The 20,693-nt window shown below is 48.7% G+C and overlaps 1 protein-coding gene across 2 annotated transcripts in view; it reads right to left on the bottom strand.

Moving 5' to 3' along the window:
* FIRRM (FIGNL1 interacting regulator of recombination and mitosis) overlaps positions 1-20,693 on the bottom strand; it is a 105,928-nt gene that overhangs the window by 72,809 nt on the left and 12,426 nt on the right. For both annotated transcript variants that reach the window (XM_056523585.1, XM_056523586.1), the window contains 4 exons: positions 12,082-12,244; positions 11,884-11,968; positions 11,243-11,381; positions 10,501-10,581 (listed from right to left, as the gene is read on the bottom strand). In XM_056523585.1, the coding sequence (XP_056379560.1) occupies positions 10,501-10,581; positions 11,243-11,381; positions 11,884-11,968; positions 12,082-12,244 (468 nt within the window). The remainder of the gene's footprint in view (positions 1-10,500; positions 10,582-11,242; positions 11,382-11,883; positions 11,969-12,081; positions 12,245-20,693) is intronic.

Raw genomic sequence — 20,693 nt, 5'->3', positions numbered from 1 at the left:
GGCAACAAACAACCTGACCCGGTAACCGGAAATGGGTGGGTGCTGTGTCCCCCAATGAAGGCTACGAAAAAGGGATTTTATGGATAGTACAAAAAAAAATCTCCTTTTCTCAGTCACCTTATTGGGGGACACAGAGACCATGGGACGTCCCAAAGCAGTCCCTGAGGTGGGAAAAAGAACCACCAGGCCAGAGACTGAGCCATAACTATTCGCCCAAGAAAGTTGACGAGGCTCAGAGGAAACCGGAAACCAACCACCCTGAAGCCCCAGCAAAACATGAGAAGGAACTGTGCAGGGACTGGAGTCTGAGAGGCAACCAAATAAGACAACAAATGGTCGCCCTGGAGGCCTGCTGGGCTGAATTGGACCTGGCAGGAGAGTAGAAAACACCTCTGATAAAAAGAAGGAAGATGCCGGACCACCAAGGCCTGGCCAAAAAGCAGGAGAGAGATAAGAGAACCCATAATGCAGAGATTCGTCCAAGTATGAGGGGGCAAGGGAAAGCTGGGAAAACCCGAAAAAGAGGATACAGGGGCGAGAAGCACCTAGTGCGGACTCGAGGTCCGCAGCCTATTTGAGCATAAGGGTACAATGCACAAGGCTTGTGCCGCATTCACAAGCAAAAGCCAAACATTCCAATATGTGAGGTGCACAGAGCCTGCCGAAACAGACCTATCAGTCACACACCTAGGACGACGAAAGCAAGCTTCAAAATCGGCCCCCGTTCTGATAAGAATCGATAAGAATGCCCTGAAGGCATACTAGGAAAGCAGGGGATCTGAGGGAAAAAACTCCAAACTGATAGACAGGAGCACAAGGAAGGGCCATACAAAAAATATGTAGCTGTAATTACTATTTTTGGCCACTAGAGGGAACCCTAATACTCTCCAAGAGAGAGAATAGTGCTGAAAGCAATGCAGCCATTCAGCCACTGGAGGGCGCAGAGCGCCCATGAGAGGCAGTTTTTTGTTGTTGTTTGCTTTTTAATGTTCTCCCTTCACCTTGTCCTCCTGCATATCGCGGCCCAGTAATAGTGGGCACACTTTAGAAAACACTCCCCCCCCCCCCCCGGGGGGGCTAAATTCACAGAGTGCCCGCGGCCCGCCCCGCTGCACGGACGGGGTGACGGCCACACAATCAGGGCACCGGCCGCCTGGAAAAAGAAGGCACGCTGGAAACTGTGTCTCCCGAGCAGCAGCTGCAGGGGGGGGGGAGGGGTGAGTGTGCCCTTCACGTGGCGCCGGAGGCCATAAGGGGACCAGCCTCTATATATAATATCTGTCACATGCACTCGCTTACTTCAAAGGCATTTACTTTGCTGTATACCTGTAATATACCAGGATCTCTTTTTTCTTCCCCCCCCATACCATGCTATATCATTTATATGTTTCACTCTAAGATGAATTTTTATATATATTGAATATGTACTTTATTCCGTCTATCATGTATACTTTTTAGACTTATGCCCTTTTATTAAATAAAAAGGAGATTTTTAACACTTACCGTAAAATCTCTTTCTCGAAGGATCCATTGGGGGACACAGACCGTGGGTGTATGTTGCTGTCCCTAGGAGGTATGACACTATGGCAACAAAATAGTCGGCTCCTCCCAGCAGGATATACCCGCTTCCAGGCCCTGAGCTAATCAGTTTTAGTACCAGAGCAATAGGAGAGGACCGACAGGTCAAGGACAAAACACGAACTGTCCGAGAACGAAAAGAAAAGATATAACTGAACTCACCCTCGGACAGAGAACCAAAGAGAGACCCAAAAGGGCGGGAGCTGTGTCCCCCAATGGATCCTTCGAGAAAGAGATTTTACGGTAAATGTTAAAAAATCTCTTTTTCTCTATCGGCTCCATTGGGGGACACAGACCGTGGGACGTACCAAAGCCGTCCCTTGGGTGGGCAGATAATCAGACAGGCAGATGGCTGTTCCACTGCCGCCTGCCGCAGTTTACGGCCCAGACGAGCATCAGCCGATGCGAAGGTATGAACCCGGTAGAACCTCGAGAAAGTGTGCAAAGACGACCAAGTAGCCGCCTTGCAAATCTTTGTTCTGGAGAGCCCAGGATGCCCCAACAGAAACGGGTAGAGTGAGCCACAACCCTGAAGGGAGGAATCTTACCCCTACAGCGATAGGCTTCCGAAATGGCAGACCGGATCCACCGAGAAGTGGTGGCCTTGGAAGCAGGTTGTCCCTTACGACGACCTTCCGTAAGGACGAAAAAGTAATCGCACTGACGAAACGAAGAAGAAATAGAGAGGTAATACCTAATAGCCCAAACCATGTCCAGTTTGTGGAGTAAATACTCTCTAGAATGTCCTCATTGAGATGAAAGGCCGAAACAACCTTAGGCAAAAAAGGAAGGATCTGGCAGGAAGACAAACTTGTCCTGGTGAAGCACCAGAAACGGAGAACGGCAGGAGAGAGCTGCCAATTCAGACACTCTCCGAATGGAGGAGGTAACAACAAGAAAACGCCACTTTCCAAGAAAGGAGGCGCAGGGACACCTCCCCAAGGGGTTTAAAAGGTTCACCTTGGAGTACCCCCAGAACATGATTCAAGTCCCAAGGGGGTGAAGGTGACCGATAAGGAGGGGCAGCATGCGGTCCGGATATGAGAATTAGAAGCCAGAGGACGCTGGAAAAGAACAGAAAAGGGCGAAACCTGACCCTTAAGGGAACTGAGAGACAACCCCAGTTCCAATCCCGATTTTTGCCGAGTGGGACTTACGAGCCTTGAGCAGGGTGCGAATGACTTGGGAAGAGAAACCGTGGCTCTCAAAACCGCAGTCTCGACCGCCACGCCGTCAAAGCAGAGAAGGTAATAGGGGTGGCACAGGAGACCTGAGATAGGAGGTCTGGACAATAGGGAAGGCGCAACGTTAAGTCGTTCAGAAGCCTGACCATGACAACGTACCACGCCCGCCGGGTCCAGGCTGGGCCACTAGAATGGCGGAAACTTCCCACTGAGAGTTTCCTCAGGACCCAGAAAAGAGAAGAAAGGGAGGAAACAGATAAGGTAGGGCAAAGCCCGACCACCAAATAGACAAGGTAGGGCAAGGCTCGACCAAGAGAGAGGAATGCTTCGGTTGTGGCGGGACAAGCAGAGGTCCACGCCTGGAGGGCCCCAGGGGTTGCAGAGCACAGCAAAAACCCCTGGATGTAGGGACCAGTGGCCTTGGACGACTGAGGACCGGCCGAGAAGATCACATCCCAGGGACGGCCAGACTGAAGATAACCGAGATGGCCGGAAACCTGAGTTCCGCCCAGGAGGGAAATTCCGAAGAAGCAAGCAAAGAAAGAATTGCCCTAGGCCCCAAAATGTTGAAGGGCAAAAAGCTTCTCGGGGGGCCAAGACCCCAAACTGGGCGGTCCCTGAAAACACCTCCCCAGCCTGACAGACTGGCAGGGATGGACAGGAAGGAACACCCCCGAAAAAAATGAGGGGGAAAACGAAGCCACCATAGAAGGGACCGACGAGACTGACAAGAGAGAACGACCTTGCGGCCGAGAGACAATGGAGACCTGTCACACCGGAAGAAAATCACCAGTTGAAGAGGTCGGTGATGAAACTGGGCAAATGGCACGGCCTCCACGGCCGCCGCCAATCGACCCAGGACATCCATGCAAAAGCAAATGGAAACTGGAGCAGGGAGCCGAAGTCACCAGACTCTTGAAAATAGTCGGCGGAGTCGAAAGTGGGCAGAGGCCGCATCAAACTGGAGCCCCAGGAGAGTGGTTGGGCTTGTCCCAAATGACCATCCAACCGAAGTGAGACAAGGTCCAGAGGTTGAGACTAAGACTCTCCAGGATCTGGGTCCTGGCTGGAGCTCAGATCAGGAGGTAGTCCAAATAAGGAATCACGGAAACAACTGTTGTCCGTAAAAAGGTTATCACAGGCGCCAGGACTTTGGTAAAGGTCCGCAGAGAAGTGGCCAGACCGAAATGGATAGCCACAATAGAAAATGACCATCTGGAACTGCAGAGCAGAGGTACCGCTGATGACCGGGAAACAATGAGAAGTGGAGGCAGGCATCCTTGATGTCCACCGAGGAACGAAAACTCCCCTTGAACCATGGACGCCAACACTGAACGGAGAGACTCCATTCGGGATAGGAACGCAAGATGCTGGCTGAGATACTCGAGAACCAAGACTGGGCGAACAGAAACGCCTTTCTTGGAGACCACAGAGAGGTTGGAATAAACCTCGAAAACGTTCCCCTGAAGCTGCATGTCCAGGCATCCCGGAGGGTAAGAGGCGACCGGGGCCACCAAACGGCCGGAACGGATAGCCAACCTCCGGGAGGAATCGGATCAGAAAGAGGAGCCCTCTTCCCATGAAGGCGCCTGGCTGGACCCTTTGTTGGTACCAAAGGTCCGCAGATCCGGAAGGAGAACTTACAACGGAAAGCAGTTCTGTGAGTCTTACCAGAGGTAATAAAGAACTCTTTTTCTGCCCGTCATCTCACTTCCTGAAGGTGGCGTCCGCATTCCATGCTTAAAGCCACATGAAGGGATGGTGGCTACCAGGTAGCTTGTGGTAAAGGCAGCACAGTGGATGCACATGGAAGCAGAAAAATCTCCGGCTGCGGAGCATCGGAGAGCTAGATTAAATAAATCCTCAGGAGGGATCTTGAAGACTACCCTGGCGGAGTTGAAAGACCATACTAAAAAAGGGCCTTTGACACCCAGTCAGAAGCAAAAGCAGGAATAAACTGCCGCCTCAAGGGCAGAGATTGCCAAAATATCCACCTTCATGTCCGCTGGATTCTTGAAGGCAGCCGCATCAGCCAACAGCCGGGTAGGCGCCTTAGAGAGGCGGGAGACCGGCGGATCCACAGTTGCAGAGGAGGTCCACCGAGCAATGAGGTCCATAGCGAAGGAATACCGCGCTTGAACCTTCTTCGTTTCCGCAGGGCGTAAAATTCAGCGTGAGAACTTAAAGTCTTGAGTGCCGGTCGGGCACAAAGAAAGGAGACTTCTGGAGCCACGTACAAAGTTCCTGGGTCCTTTAGATGGAAGGTGTCTCTTATGGCCGCAACCACTGAGTACACCACATCAGGCACATCCGTGCGGTCCTCATCCACAAGTTCTCCAGGTGAATGGGAACGAGGTGAAGTATCCCTGGAAGAGGTCAGACACGATGAAAGGAAACTTCTGGGGCGATTCAACGGGGCGATGCCTGCGAGGGTAGCCCCCGTGCCTGCCAGAAGACTCGGGGGATGAGTCAGATGACACACCCCTATGATGCTGCGAGAGCGTCAGAATAGGGGGAGAGCGGGACCCTCCGGAGGGCCGGTGTAGGGAGGGCCTCTCCAAGGCAGTCACCACATAAGGGGAGACCTGAGCCAAGTCGGATATAGACTGGGAGAGGGAGGGTACCCAGGCTGGAGGGGCGGCCGAACCCCCCGGGTCTGGAAGAACAATCGGGGTAGAGTAGCAGGGGGGTCTGGGGGAGCAGTGGAGCAGGCAGAACAAGTGGTTCAGCAGAACCAGACAGTTTAGAGTTACAGTATTAACAGATTAAAGGAGTGGCTAACACTCCAGTTAACTGTTTAGAGGGAGGCCGTTCTGGGCCTCTCTCACCCAAGACTGTGTTCCATTTCACTGTGTTGCTGATACAGTCTGATTATCTTACTGTTTTACATCCCCATAGACCACTACAATGGGCCTATTTTAATAAATGAAACCACAACACTGTAACACTCTGTCCCACCCCGGGACTCGAACCCGTGGTGATCTCCAGGGTGTCAGAGAGGAGAAATGCCGGCCAATAGAAAGGGAGGGGCGTGTTAGGAGCAGGGGGCACCGCTGATTGGCCCCTATCACCATAATCGCGCGCACAGCGCTGATTGGTGCACAGTTTGTGCCCAGAGAAGCTTCTTCCCAGAGAAGCTTTGGAAGTATTAACAAGAAGTCCTAATGGCGCCCGCTCCTTGCCCCGAGCGCACATACGAATGCATGTGCGCTCGCAAGGAATTGAGCAGACTAGACGCCGCCAGCAGCAGCCGCTGCTGAAAGTGAAAGTGCCCGCATAGAAGAACGCCGCGGCTGTCAGCCGCTTCAATGTGAAAAACACACACACAGTCATTCCACACACATATATATATAAGAATAAAGTGTAGAAAGTTGTGCCCCATTCAAACTGCCACTGCTCACCCCAGTAATAAAGGACCCCTGTCCAGGCCAGCCCCATTAGACCCATGAGAAAGGTGGGCCAAAAACTGAGGGTCTCCAGATGTTGCTAATCTGCACCTAAGGGAGAAAGGGAAATATACTCACCTCAGTCAGAAGTACTTACCTCATGAAGTCTTCTTATGAAGTCTTAAGCCAGCTTTTATCACCTGCATCATGCCGAGCTACCATGTGCGAGCGAGGCGAGCAGGGAGATAGGGTGACCCGGACCCATGAGGTACAAACCCAGGCGCTGACCGTTGGCGAGAGGGGGTGAACAGCGCATATACGCAATGTCTGTGCCCCCTTACTCGCAATGGGGAAACAGTGAGCCGCAATTCCTGAGTCCCCACCTGAAAATATGAAAGAAAATGGAATAAAAAACTAACACATTCCCTAACTAGGAAAATAATAAAACATAAGACCTGGTCTGGAGAAATCCAGACCATGTCCACCTCCTTAAGACACTAAGCTTAAACTGATTAGCTCAGGGCCTGAAGGCGGGTATATCCTGCTGGGAGGAGCCGACTTCTTTGTTGCCATAGTGTCATACCTCCTAGAGATCGCAGCATACACCCACGGTCTGTGTCCCCCCAATGGAGCCGATAGAGAAATGATATATTTTACATACTGATTTCTATTAAATTGTGTATTGGGGTTACACTGTGTTACGCTTTTGGCGTACTGTAGGTATATATAGGAAAAATGGGAGAGCAGCGAAGGCCTGAGCAGAAGGCGAGCACAGAAGGTGGAGACCAGAAAACCACTGAAAAAAAGACTGAAACCTACTCTAGAGAGGCCTGGTGCCTAAGATCAATGACCTGAACATCTGCAGACCCAAAACCTATGAAGGATGTTGTAGGACAAGAGATGAAGGATGTATGTAGGAAAGGCAACATGCAGACACAGTCTGACTCACAGTTATAAAAGGTCCAATGAAGCCACAGAGACACACTGTGTGGAACATCACATGGAAAGTGAGTCACCGGACTGCAGTCGCAAGAGCGGCAGGAATGGGGGAGGTGACCTAGTGAAACCATGCAGACAGAGTCTGGCTATATGGCATAGGGACCATGGTCACACCGGGTCCCGCATCCAGAACCACACACTAAAAGTGGGTCAACAGCCGTCAGCCATCGGGCATGTAGAGAGGGATCTGCTAAAGCAGAGAATCCTGCTAACCAGTATGCGGTGCATTGTACTGGGCAAGTGAGCAACATGGGGTGACTCACTCGAAACTACACCTTGGCAGTGGGTTACCTGAACTTCCTTCCACGGTGTGGGAAATGTATGGTAGTTGACCCTGATGTAGCAGTAAACCATGCAGACAACCGACTGGCTGACTGGTATAGCATTCTTGAAAGCACAGGATCACTCCTTCGAACCCTCCCACAGAAAGTGGGGTACTGGAGTGCGGCCGAATTAACGGGCGACCTGGCAGTGTAGGAGACCCAGTAGACGAAAGGCTGGCTGACTGGAATCAGACCCATGTACCTGTAGGAACCCTCATCCAGATTCCTCACACCAACAGTGAGGTACGGGCAACCTGACCATGCCCCTGGCAGCCCAGAGATGGGAGACCGACTGTGGCGGAAACCGCACAGACAACAGTACGTACACCTCCAGGTGCTGGCGAAAAGGGGACCACAGCCAGATAGGCGATTACTGTGCCCCTCTGTCTTATGTGGGAGGGAGGGGAGGCCTAGAAGCCATGGATAGTATCCCCGCCACCCTGGGAGAGCAGGGGAAGCTAAGGAGCTGTGAATTGTATCCCCCGTCACCCAGTATAGGGTCCATAGGACACGCCGGTTCACTCCACACCTCGCACATCGATACATCAGCCATGTGACGAGTGAAAGGCAGTGGAGAAAACCACACAGACCACTGTTGTCTGGCTTACTAGTATGGGTCCATGGTATACAACAGGTCACTCCATTAGACACCTCGCACTAGCAGTGGGGTACCGAAATCCAGCCAATGATGCGGCATCTGTGAGATGAGTGACAGGCGAGACTACTGTCTGGCATATTGATATCAGGTACAATCCCTGCCCGCATAGGGACACTTTCTACGGAGGCTTCGCACTGGACGTGGGGACTGGAGCACTAGCCGCGGATGCGGCAGCCTGTGGAGGAGGGATAGATTGCATGCACACTCCAAGCACACCCCCTTGATGGGTGACCAGCGGACAAGATTAGGTACCGCAAAAGCATCCTTAGTGTCTGCCAGGAAAGCCAATGCCCTTGCAAGGGCATTCGACCAGTGCCATCCACGGTGGGGGGGGGGGGGGGGGAACACCGGAATTCAGCCGAGGGCAGACATGGTATGTCACCCAGCTGTAGAGGAGAACAGTCACTGACTGTATCCCCAGAATCTTCCAAGGGATCGTGAAATCCCTGGCAATGACCCGCCACAGCGGATCGCAGACGCTCCCTGACAGCTCAGCAGAAAATAGGTATACCAGAGGCATACCTCAAGCCACTCAATGGAATTTGCCTTATCAGGTTCCAAACAAGGTAACAGAAGCAAAAAAAGGGGACCCCATATAAAGTCCTTGGAAAGAAGCCTGGCAGAAATAAATCTGATAAGAATAGATATTACAGGCATGTAATAGCTATTGGATGCCAAAAAGCAATAGACATTAAGGGCAATTCAATTATTGACCACAAGAGGGCCAAACGCTACCAAATGGAAAGAGAGACCAGCAGTAGAGAAGTACTTTTTTTTCCTTTTTTTATTTTACTAAACAGGGTAGAAAAGAGGCGTGGGGAGCAGGGCGACCTGCACTGTTTCTGCCCGCATAAACCCCTCAGTGACATGGGCTAGGACGCCCAGAGCATGTGCAAGACACATGCAGGCAGTCCCTGGAGCGGCGACGGGACGAAGCAGTGTGCTATAGAAGCGCCTGCTAAGCCACCACACGGCTCTGAGCCAGGGAACAAGAGCGGGACGGCTGCAAGAGCTCCCGCGGGGCTGCCACTTCAGAGCTGCTAATGAGCTGACCCCCCCGCAGCGAGGGAGGAGCGGTGCTGGAAGAAGCTCCAAATAATGTCACGGCTGCGGGTAAGCACCCACCAGACGTATGAATGACCCTGGCAACGCGCGAACCTGACCTCCCATTCGCACTGGCTCAGGTGGAGAAGAAGGGCAGAGCTACGTGCCGCCTTAACCCCCTGAACTGCCGCCAGTTGAGCGCACCAGGTGCGCACCCGCGCCGGATACGCACAGCAGACCCAGTGCAGAGGTGAGACGGCAGCTCCAATCGCATAATAGAAGTGCGGGGAGAGCTGCCGGGTCTGCAGCAGATCTGACCGCTTGCAGGCAGCTCCGGAGCTGCAGAAAGTGGAAGTGCTTGCAGCTCCCAGCCGGGGGAACGTTATAGTAGCTCCCTCATAACCCCCACCATAGTCGTTGAAGACAGGAGATGCAGCCAAAGCTGCATGAATAAAATACCGAGGGTTAACCCCTCAGTGCCCGGACCCCATAAACCGTTCCAGTGGCAGGATAATACTAATACTGCTCGTTCGTTTGGGGGGGGGGGGTCATACTCACCGCAGACATCCCCACATACTCACCCCTTGATGTCTTCAGCCAGCATGAAGCCGTGCGGCATCATGCCAGGCTGCCATAGTGAGGCGAGCAGGGGCAGTGGGGGACCCAGACCCAGGGTACAACCTCCGGGTGCTGGCGATAAGGGGTTGACAGCCCATACTCTTATGCACCATGCCCCTTTGTCGCATGTGGGAGATCAGATAACACCATGCTCCTGTTGCCCAACCTAGGATAAAAAACAAAGAAAAAAGAACCTAACTAGACATACTTAACTGATAAACAATAAAATAATACACCAGGTCTGGAGAGCTCCCAGACTGTGTCTTGCCTCCTACTGACACTAGCTAAAACTGATTACCTCACTTCCAGTGGGCGGGTATATACTGCCAGGGAGGAGACGACTTTTTATTCCTAGTGACAGCGCCTCCTAGTGGCAAGAGCATATACCCATCAGTATAGGTGTCCCTCAATGAAGAGCGACCAAGAAAGTTAGAGTTTAGGGAAGTGACTACAAGGGGATTTTATGCCCTGGGTTGTTGTGTTAATATGTACTGGAAGTCTTACAGACTTGCATGGGACTTCGGACCAAAAACCACCCAATCTTGCAAAAAGGGGGTGGGTTAAGGTTGATTTAACTCTATTATCATTTTTAGTTGACATGAGTAACGTGTGCTAAGTTTCATCAAAATATCTTCAGCTATTTGGAAGTTCATATACATATATATATATATATATATATATAACCTATGGGTACAAGTATAGTAGCTTACCTTAGTGTAGTGCACAAGGGAGTTGGCAAGGAATCGACACAGCTTCACAGTTTTCTGGAACAATTTTTGGTCTGTACTTTCCTAGTCAAAATAAAGATTATTTAGAGCTAATTAAGGTACTGTTATTGTATGGACACAATGGATTGTTGTATTGTGCCTCTGTGAGGACAAGAGCATGAAACAGTTTTTTTTATGGATTTCACAGTATTTTTCACAAAAAAAGTCAGTGTAAAATGAGAGGGAAACACAGATACAGCCCGTGGCCTTTTATCTTTAATGAATTTTACTAAACATTATTTTTTGTCATACTCCGTATTCAAAAGCATTATTGCCTGTCATTGTAAGGCTAGGGCTACACTTTGGCCACAACGCTGGTTACGCGTGTTGTGACCAATGAGTTATGTTGTATCGCAGCTAATAAGTGGGGTTACATTGCAACCCATTAGTGGCTGTAGCCCAACAAAATGCAGAAAGTTTACATATTCAGACATGGGTGTCCCATTTAACATACTGGTGTTTCCTTTTATCTTCATTTTTTCCCTTATATAAGTATGGTAGTATTATACATCGATCCTCGGTGCTCTATACAAAAAGCTAGCTTGGGTCATCAAATATCCAATGTGATTGGGTGTGCCCAAATGTAAAAGCTGATGAACAAATAACTGAAAGCCCAGTATGTGTCCTAATATATCATTATATAGAAGTAGTCTAACTGATAGGATGAATTCAGACTGCTTTTTACCTGTGTTCCTGTAAGCTTCATATGTTCTGTCAGGTCTAAGCACGACTGGAATGATAGTAGAATATCATCACACAAGGAACTTACAATGTCATCATGTCGCATGTGACTTTTTACTAATGAATGATGTTTGAGGGTCTGTCTAAATATTAAAAAGAAAAAAAAAATAGAATAGATAAGGTTATAATGTGTGTATCTACATTCCCTCACTAAGGGAGTGTATAATATAGATAAAGACTAAACTCTGCTATCTGTCAGTCTCGTACAGAGTTAATGAAATATCATGGCATTCCATTTACAAAAGGTAGCGGGATGTAGGACAACTTCTCTTGCAATAATTGGGGTTCCCAGAGGTTAGATACTTATAACCCACCTTGTGGATAGGTGGTAAGTGTCTAAGCTGAGAAAACTCCTTCATGTTACATGTATTTCTCTACCATAGCTTTAACTATCAGCACGTGTGATCATTATCATAATACTAAAATATTTCGGTGTAGGTGCAAAAGTAGATAGGGCCAGCAAGACAGGATAAACATTCTGTGTGATATAACTATATTAATGCATGAACACCTGATACAATGCAAAATGCATTTAGGTCATAAAGACTTACATTGGTTCATGTATCTTCAATTTTTATTACTCACTTAATGATGAATTTCCATGTATTCGCATGCAGGGCATGATCTATTTTGGAGACAACCGCACAAATATCTAAGAATGTATGCATCACTGCAAAGAAAAAGAAATAATGTTTCTTATTCCTACTCCATAAGCATTAGTATACTGTAAATCTCATGCAGGGTCAGCCATGTGATATTCAGATAGCATTGCTAAGAACCTACCAGAGACCATGCCTGTAATTTCATCAGCTGATGCCGAGGCACTTAGAGTAGTTTTATCCAGCAATTCCATCAACTGTTTTTCAAGGGACACAGCTTCTTTGAAAAGAGCTTGAAGTAAATCAGAAACCAAATGGAGTCTCCCACAATATACGGAATCACCATCCTTAAAAAACAAATAGTGGTGTTACTATTAAATAACCAATATGTAATAGCAAGATGTTACATGACTGAATGGTTACTTGCCTTTGCCTAAGTATTCTCTCATATTGTAAGACGAGGAGTGTTAAAGGGGTACTCCATCCCAAGACATGTTATCCCCTATCCAAAGAATAGGGGATAATATGTCTGATCGGAGGGGGGGGTCTGGCCTCTGGGTCCCCCCGCGACGTTACGGACACGGAAGCGGTGTCTATGGGCTGAGTATCCTGTTAAGGTCTCTTAAAAATGTAAGATAGCCAGTAGACAAATTCTCATTCAGCCAACATCTATTTCTACTGACTCCCCTGTGAACATGCATGCACAGTATGCATGTTTATTTGGTAGAGTAAGGCTTCCACTTGTTTTTATTTTTTTCTAGCAGTTTTTGGAAAACTGCCACTGCAGTATTTGGGCCAAAGTAAGAAGTGGATCCCTAAGGGAGGAGAAGTATAAGTCCTTGCTTTATATGTCCTATTCCTTTTGAATACACTTAGCCTTAGGGAGAAAAACTGCAGCCAAATCTTTAGGGTATGTTCACACATGCTTAGTTTGCTGCTGATTTTCCTACTCATTGACTTAAGTGGAGAGCAAAAAGGAGATTTTTTTTTTTACTCACCGTAAAATCTCTCTCATAGCATTCATGGGGGGACACCTATACTGATGGGTATATGCTCTTGCCATGAGGAGGCGTTGACACTAAGGAAAAAAAAGTCGGCTCCTCCCTGGCAGGATATACCCGCCCACTAGAAGTTAAGTTTTGTCACAAAGCAGTAGGAGAAGCCAACAAAGAAATACGTCCAAAGAACCCCAGAAAAGAATCCCGGACAAAAAACAAAAAACAAGAACCGGAAAAGATTATCCGTACAAAAAAAAAGAAGAAATGGGTGGGTGCGGTATCCCCCAATGAAGGCTACGAGAAAGAGATTTTTACAAAAAATTTCCTTTTCTCAGTCGCTCATCATTGGGGACACCTGTACTGATGGGACATACCAAAGCTGTCCCCAAGGGTGGGAATAACAATCCCCAGAGAAAGGGAATCAGTCCAGAGACAGAACCCACATAAGGTCTGTGGATCAGACACCGAGCCAGAGACAACCAAGTCCCAGAAACTGAGCTCCTGGAAGATCCCCCGTCCATGGAGAAGGACTAGGACGCCAAAGGAAGGGATTGTCCTGTGTAGAGAGACTAAACCTACGGCCTATATAGAGAGACAAGAAAAGCCAGATGGCTCTTACCCTTCCTTAACTTTGCCCTTTTCCTCCTCCCTCTTCTTCCTCTTGCCTCCCCTGCATTTCCTTCCCCTTTTCCTTGCCTTCCTTGTTGTGTTTTCATGTTTGCAATAAAGGAGAAAAAAGGCAGATGAACTCACTCAGGTAATCTTGCCAAACAAAGTCTTTATTCGGTATCCATTAAAAGGTACAGCGGGTAGACGCAGAGGAGCAGCCTCGCAGCGACAGACTGTTTCCTGCGCCTTAGACGCACTTCCTCGGGCTGCTGGTCAGCAGCCCTAGGAAGTGCGTCTAGGGCGCAGGAAACAGTCTGTCGCTGCGAGGCTGCTCCTCTGCATCTACCCACTGTACCTTTTAATGGATACCGAATAAAGACTTTGTTTTTCAAGATAACTTGGCAGGTGTATCTTGCCAGCAGAGACATTCCCCGGAACGGGATTTAGGTGGCTTGCAGTGCCGGATCCATTCTTTGCCTTGTTTTGTCTGCTACGTGTATTCATGTTTGTCTTTGTTGTTTCTTAGTGATGCTTTGTTTTTCTTCTATACATCTAGAGCCTTGTGAAGCTACTTACCTACATCCTTTTCCGGTTTCTTTAATGGACAGTTTACTGTGTGCATTACGTGAGGCTCGCATAAGGTCATTTGCATAGCTGTAGTGCTTTACTATTGGCCCTCATTTATCATTCCCTAACCCTAGTTCTGTTTATTGTAAAACTTTAATAAAAATTTACAGTTGATAAAAAAAAGAAAAAAAAAGAAAAGAAAAGCCAGATGGGCCGGAACCATCCCAGAAGGAGGTAGAAAATCAACTCCAAGGAATACAGAACCAGACAGAGGGCTAGTCCGGCTGGGAAACAAAAAATGGAAAAGGGCACAACAAGAGGACAAGGCAGAAAAACCCAGGGAGAGCCTTATACGCCTGAGCAGAAGGCGAGCACCGAAGGTGGAGACCAGAAAACCATTGAAAAAAAGAAGACAGACGGAAACCGGCTCTAGAGAGGCCTGGTGCATAAGATCGATGACCTGACCAGCTGCAGGCCCAAAACCCCTGCCCCAGGGGCCCATCGTAAGCACCGGGAGGCAAAATCAGCTCGACTGGTGTAATCTGGAAATCTGGGATGCCCTCCATCTCGGGAGCACATGGACCCCAAAAGGCAGAGAAAGAAAGTAATAACAGCCAAAAAAAAGGAGCGGAACACCTTGAAAAGGGGCATCCCGAAACACCAAAGTGACCGACATGGGAACTGGAGGTTCCCGAGTCACCTGGAAGACATACACGTAAGGAGAAATGGCCAAGAAAGGAGCGGAATACCCTAAAACGGAGCATCCCGGAACACCGAAGCAGCTGACATGGGAATTGGAGGCTCCTTAGTATCTGGAAGGACTTACCCCTGTAGAGTAAGTAAACCCAATGTCCGCGAAACGTCCCGGGAGACAAACTTCCATTGCGAGACAAGAAGTGTGGTACAGAAAAACCGCCCCACAAATGGGATAGCGGAAAAGTCTGGGCAGGATCGCTACACGAGCCTGAGACTCCAATCATCACAAAAGGCCCAAAGCACCAGGAGGGCCGCCTAGAAGAGAAGGCATGCCACAGCATCCTAGGATAGTGTCAAAGACAAGGAGACTAACCGTTTTTTGACCAAGTGGATCAGAGTACTCCGAAGGAACAGCCGTAAGGACGGGAACGGAGGAGGAAACAAAAGGGAACCCAGCTGGGACTCCCAGGTTCTGAGCACATGAAGGTTACTCCAGAAGACTGTAGTGTCAGTGTAGCGGAACTGACAATGTCAAAGGGAAGGATGAACACACCCTTCCAGGGAGATTGCACTGAGGGAGGAGGAGAGCAATGGCAGGACCCAAACCAAGAAACAGGAAAAGAGCCAGGCTGCAATAGTGGGCAGTAAACACACAAGCAAAGATGGCAAAAAGCCATAATGATTGCTGTAAAAAAAAACAAGGGCCCAGCCAGATACCCCACCTATATAGTGGGAAAAGAGAGATGGCTCCCATACTGGAAGAAGAAAGTCTCAGAAATATATATTCACTCTAGTGGAGGGGAAAACAAGGGGTAGTAGAAATGAAACTCAGGCACTGACCATGCCAAGCTCCCTGATTGCCGTACCTTCTGTGGAAGGGGACAGAGACCGGGCCAGGGGATTTGTAGTATGACGCGGCCGTCCCCTCCGTCACCTGGCCGCATGTGGCTGAATGACGGGAGGGCTAGGGAACTGGCTGAATGACACGGCCGGTTCCTCCCCCATCGGGGAAGCACCCTGCAATGTGGGACCGGAGACCGGTGCCCGCAGCTGCAGAGGGTCTCCGTCAGCAGATAAGAGAACGCGGCCAGGACAATGCGCCTGGCCGCACCATAAGAGCGGTAAGCAGGCTGGTTGCGCCCCCACTGGGGAAGCGGTCGGCCGCGTGGCACCAGAGACCCGCTACCCCAGAAGACTGAAACTGGGGCATCAGGCATTGAGTCTCTGGCCGTGCAGAAAACGCGGCCAGGACACTGTGCATGGCCGCAATATATATGGGAGAAATGTGTTACCCTAGGAGGGGGGAGGCAAGGTCCACCGGACTGTCCCCTCCGGAATGGTGCTGGAGGCCATGAGGGGTCTGGCCCAGCACAGCCTTGTGTAATGGCGGCTGAGGAGCTGGGCACAACAGAGAAAGGGAACCCCCGGATGAGCAAAAGGGAGGGAGAGGGGGGGAGGGGGTTTGTAGTACATACTCACCCACAGGCACCGTCTTCTCATACTCACCCTGAAGTCTTCAACCAGGTTATGGCCACGCTGCATCATGCCAAGCTGCCATAGCAGAGCGAGCAGGGGCAGTGGGGGACCCGGACCCAGGGTACAACCTCCAGGCGCTGGCCGTTGTCGAGAAGGGGTTCACAGCACATACTCTATGTACTGTGCCCCTTCATCGCATATGAGGGAACAGGTAATGCCATGCTCCTGGACCCCCACCTGAAAATGGGAAACAAAAGGGAAGAAAAAACCTAACTAAACACCCCAAACTAGAAAATGATTAAAAAAAAAGACCAGGTCTGGACAGCACCAGACCTGTGTCTTGCCTCCTACTGACACTAGCTAAAACTGATTACTTCACTTCCAGTGGGCAGGTATATTCTGCCAGGGAGGAGCCGACTTTTTCCCCTCAGTGTCAGTGCCTCCTAGTGGCAAGAGCATATACCCAATTAGTAAGGTGTCCCCCCAATGAAGAGCGACCAAGAAATATGCAGCAAATTATGCACCTGTGAATGTACCCTTAGGCAGTACCATTCCACCCATAGAGAAAAAGGATCAAACATGTTAAAATTCAACATGCCTTTTAGCTCCAGACACCCACATTCTCGAAGAAGAATCTGTTATGGGCCCCTTAATTGAAGGCATCAACAATCAATAATACAAACACAGAATAAAACAAATAAAATTATTTTCAGTCTACAACAGTAAACCTTCTCTAGGTTATTGTAGCACTGTGGCAATGACAATACTGAAATCTTACCATGACTATATGACTAAGTACATAATACATACTTGCCAACCGTCTCACTTTGATCAGGGCAATTTTGAAAACAAGACTACAAACAGGCATGGCTTTCTGCAAATCCTGACCAAGAGTGGGCATTAGGGGATGGTTCCTGTCCTGCTCAGCCAATCAGTGGCCGAAGTGGTGTCCCATCTCAAGTCAGTGATTGGCTAAGCAGGGCAGGTGTGGGGTTGGGACATCACTGAAACCAGATAAGAAACAGTGACCAGCAGGAACTGGGGACATCGGCATGGCAGCTAAGGGACACTGGGGAAGTTAAACGGGTACGCCGTTGAAAAAAAAAAAAAAAAAAGTTTTCAAATCAACTGGTGCCAGACAGTTAAACAGATTTGTACATTATTTTTATTTCAAAATCTTAATTCTTCCAGTACTTATTAGCTGCTGTATGCTTCACAGGAAGTTGTGCAGTTCTTTCCTGTCTGACCACAGTGCTCTCTGCTGACACCTCTGTCCATGTCAGGAACTGTCCAGAGCACTAGAGGTTTGCTATGGGGATTTGCTCCTGCTCTGTACAGTTCCTGATGTGGACAGAGGTGTCAGCAGAGAGCTCTGTGGTCAGACTGAAAAGAACTAGACAACTTCCTCTGGGGCATACAGCAGCTGATAAGTACTGGAAGTATTACAAGTTTTAAATAAAATAAATTTACTGATCTGTTTACCTTTCTGCCACTGGTTGATTTGAAAACATTTGTTTTCCACTTAAGTCCCTCTACTTGTACGCCCTGATCCCGCTAACTGGGTTTAAACAGTTCTCACGAGTGGGTCCCGGTTGCTACGGGCAGCCAGGACCCACAGCTAATGCCGGGCACCGCCGATCAGGCCGATGCCTGGCATTAACCCTTTAGACGCAGCTATCAAATTTGATCGCGGCATCTAAACTCTGAAAGGAAAACTATCCTGCCAGCTCAGCGGAGCTGATCGGGACTATTGCAAAAGAATTGCGATGTCCCAATCAGCTTACTGGACGACAGGAGGGTCCTCATCTTCCTCCTCCTCGTCCGATCGGTGATCTACTGCTCCATGCCTGAGCAGCAGGCTAGAGCAGCAGAGCACAGGTAGCACTGATCAATGCTATGCTATGGCATAGCATTGAACAGTGTATGCAATCAAAAGATTGCATGGTATAGCCTCCTAAGGCTAAAGAAAAAGAAGAGTAAAAAGTGGTAAAAAAAAAAATAAAGAATAAATGTGAATAATCCCCCCCAATAAAAGTTTAAATCACCCTCTTTTTCCTATTTTATAAATAAAATAATGTAATATAAAAAAAAAAAAAATCATATGTGGTACCACCGTGTGCGTAAATGTCCGAACTATTAAAATTTAAGGTTAGCTAAACTGCACTGTCAATGGTGTACACATAAAAAAAATACCAAAGTCCAAAATTGTGAATTTTTGGTCACTTCATATACCATAAAAATAATAAAAAGCGATCAAAAAGTCCCATCAAAACAAAAATGATATCGATAAAAACTACAGACCAAGGCGCAAAAAATAAGAACTCATATAGCCCCATACACGGAAAAATAAAATGACAATTTTAGTAAAATTAAATAAAGCCTACATAAATTGGGTATCCCTGTAACCGTATGGACCTACAGAATAAAGATAATGTGTCATTTTTACCGAAAGGTGCACTGTGTACATACAGAAGCCCTAAATATGAGCAAAAAGGAGATTTTTTTGTACTCACTGTAAAATCTCTCGTAACTTTCATTGGGGACACCTTACTGATGGGTATATGCTCTTGCCACTAGGAGGTGCTGACACTAGGGAAAAAAAGACGGCTCCTCTCTGGCAGAATATACCCGCCCACCTGCAGAGAGATAATCAGTTTTGTCACAAAGCAGTAGGAGAAGCCAACAAAGAAATATGTCCGAAGGACCCAAAAAAGGAATCCCGGATAAAAAAACAAGAACCGGAAAAAAATTATCCGGTAAAAGGATGAAGAAATGGGTGGGTGAGGTGTCCCCCAATGAAAGTTACGAGAATGAGATTTTACGGTGAATACAAAAAAAAAATAATCTCCTTTTCTCGGTCGCTTTTCATTGGGGGACACCTTACTGATGGGACGTATAAAAGCAGTCCCCTAGGGTGGGAAAAACAACCACCAGAGGAAAGGAATCAGTCTCCAGACCGAACTAACGTGTCCACAAGGCCTGCGGACGAGCCCCCAGACCAGAGACAAACCAGGCCCAGAAATTGAGCTCCTGGAAGATCCCCTGTCCATGGAGATAGACTAGGACGCCAAAGGGAGAGACCTTCCCTGTAGAGACTAAAGACACCTGGGCCATATAGAGAGACAAGAAAAAGGTCGACCAGGAAGCCAGATGGTTCGGAACCATCCCGGAAGCAGATAGAAAACAACTCCCAGGAACCCAGCAGGGAGATCAGTGTACGCCTGAGCAGAAGACTAGCACAGGAGGTGGAGACCAGAAACCACAGGAAAAAATAAAAGACTGAAATCCGGCCTGGAGAGGTCTGGTGCGTGAGAACAAAAATCTTGAACAGCAGCAGACCCAAAAACCCCTGTCCAAAGGGCCCGCCATGAGCACCCAGAAGGCGACAATAGCCGGACTGGTGTAATCCGGATGACCTAAACGCCCTCTAACTCGAAGGACAAGGACCTCGAAGGAAGAAAGGAGCAGAATGCCCTGAAAAAGGGGGCATCTCGGATACCGGAGAGACCGACATGAAAACTGGAGATGTGAGAGTCACCTGAAAGACGAACCCCTGAAGAGTAAGTTAAACAAACGTCCGCGAAAACTTTCCGGATGACAAACTTCCATGTGGCAACGTGAAGAAGTGGAGGACAGAAAGACAGGAGTCTGGGCCGGATCACTACACATGCTCGAGACCTCAACCATCACCAAGGCCCAAAGAACTGCAAGAGCCACCTGAAAAGAAGGCCCGCCACAGCATCCTAGGACAGAGTCTAAGCCAAGGAGACTAACCGGACTTGGACCGCAGGGGTCCAAGCGGACCAGAGCACTCTGAAGGAATGTCCCGCCAGAATGGGAACGGAGGGGGAAACAAAGGGGAACCCAGCTGAAACTCTCAGGTTCTGGGCACAGGAAGGTTACTCCAGAAGACCATGGAGTCATCGCAGTACAACAGACACAGACAAAAAGGAAGGAAGAACACACCCTTCCAGGGAGATTACGCCGAGGGAGAGAAAAGCCATGGTAGGACCCGAACAACAGACAATGGCTAAACCAGCTGTCACCGGCTATACAAGATTACATAGACTCCTCCAACAAAGGAGAGAGCCAAGGCTGCGTGAGCAGCAGTAGATTACCAAAAAGCAGAAAGAGCCAGACAGCAATGGTGGACAGTAAGCACACAAGCCTGGACAGTAAAAAACTCTATTGAATGCTCTCAGCAAAAAAACACAAGGGCCCAGCCGGATACCCCACCAATATAGTGGGAACAGAGAGATGGCATCAACATTGCGGCAGGAAAATCTCAACAAAATAGTCCCCCTAGTGGAGGGAAAACCAGGGTGGATGCGATTAAACTTATGTACTGACCATGCCGAGCACCCTGATTACCGTACCCCCTGAAGACAGGGGTTTGCCAAATGCGCCAGGCACCTTAGGAGCAGGGAAATGCTGCCCCACAGCCACGGGA

This window comes from Hyla sarda, chromosome 6 (genome assembly GCF_029499605.1).
Source record: "Hyla sarda isolate aHylSar1 chromosome 6, aHylSar1.hap1, whole genome shotgun sequence".
Taxonomy (NCBI): domain Eukaryota; kingdom Metazoa; phylum Chordata; class Amphibia; order Anura; family Hylidae; genus Hyla; species Hyla sarda.
The sequence above is the reverse complement of the archived record's forward strand: the minus strand, read 5'-3'. Positions and strand labels throughout refer to the sequence as shown.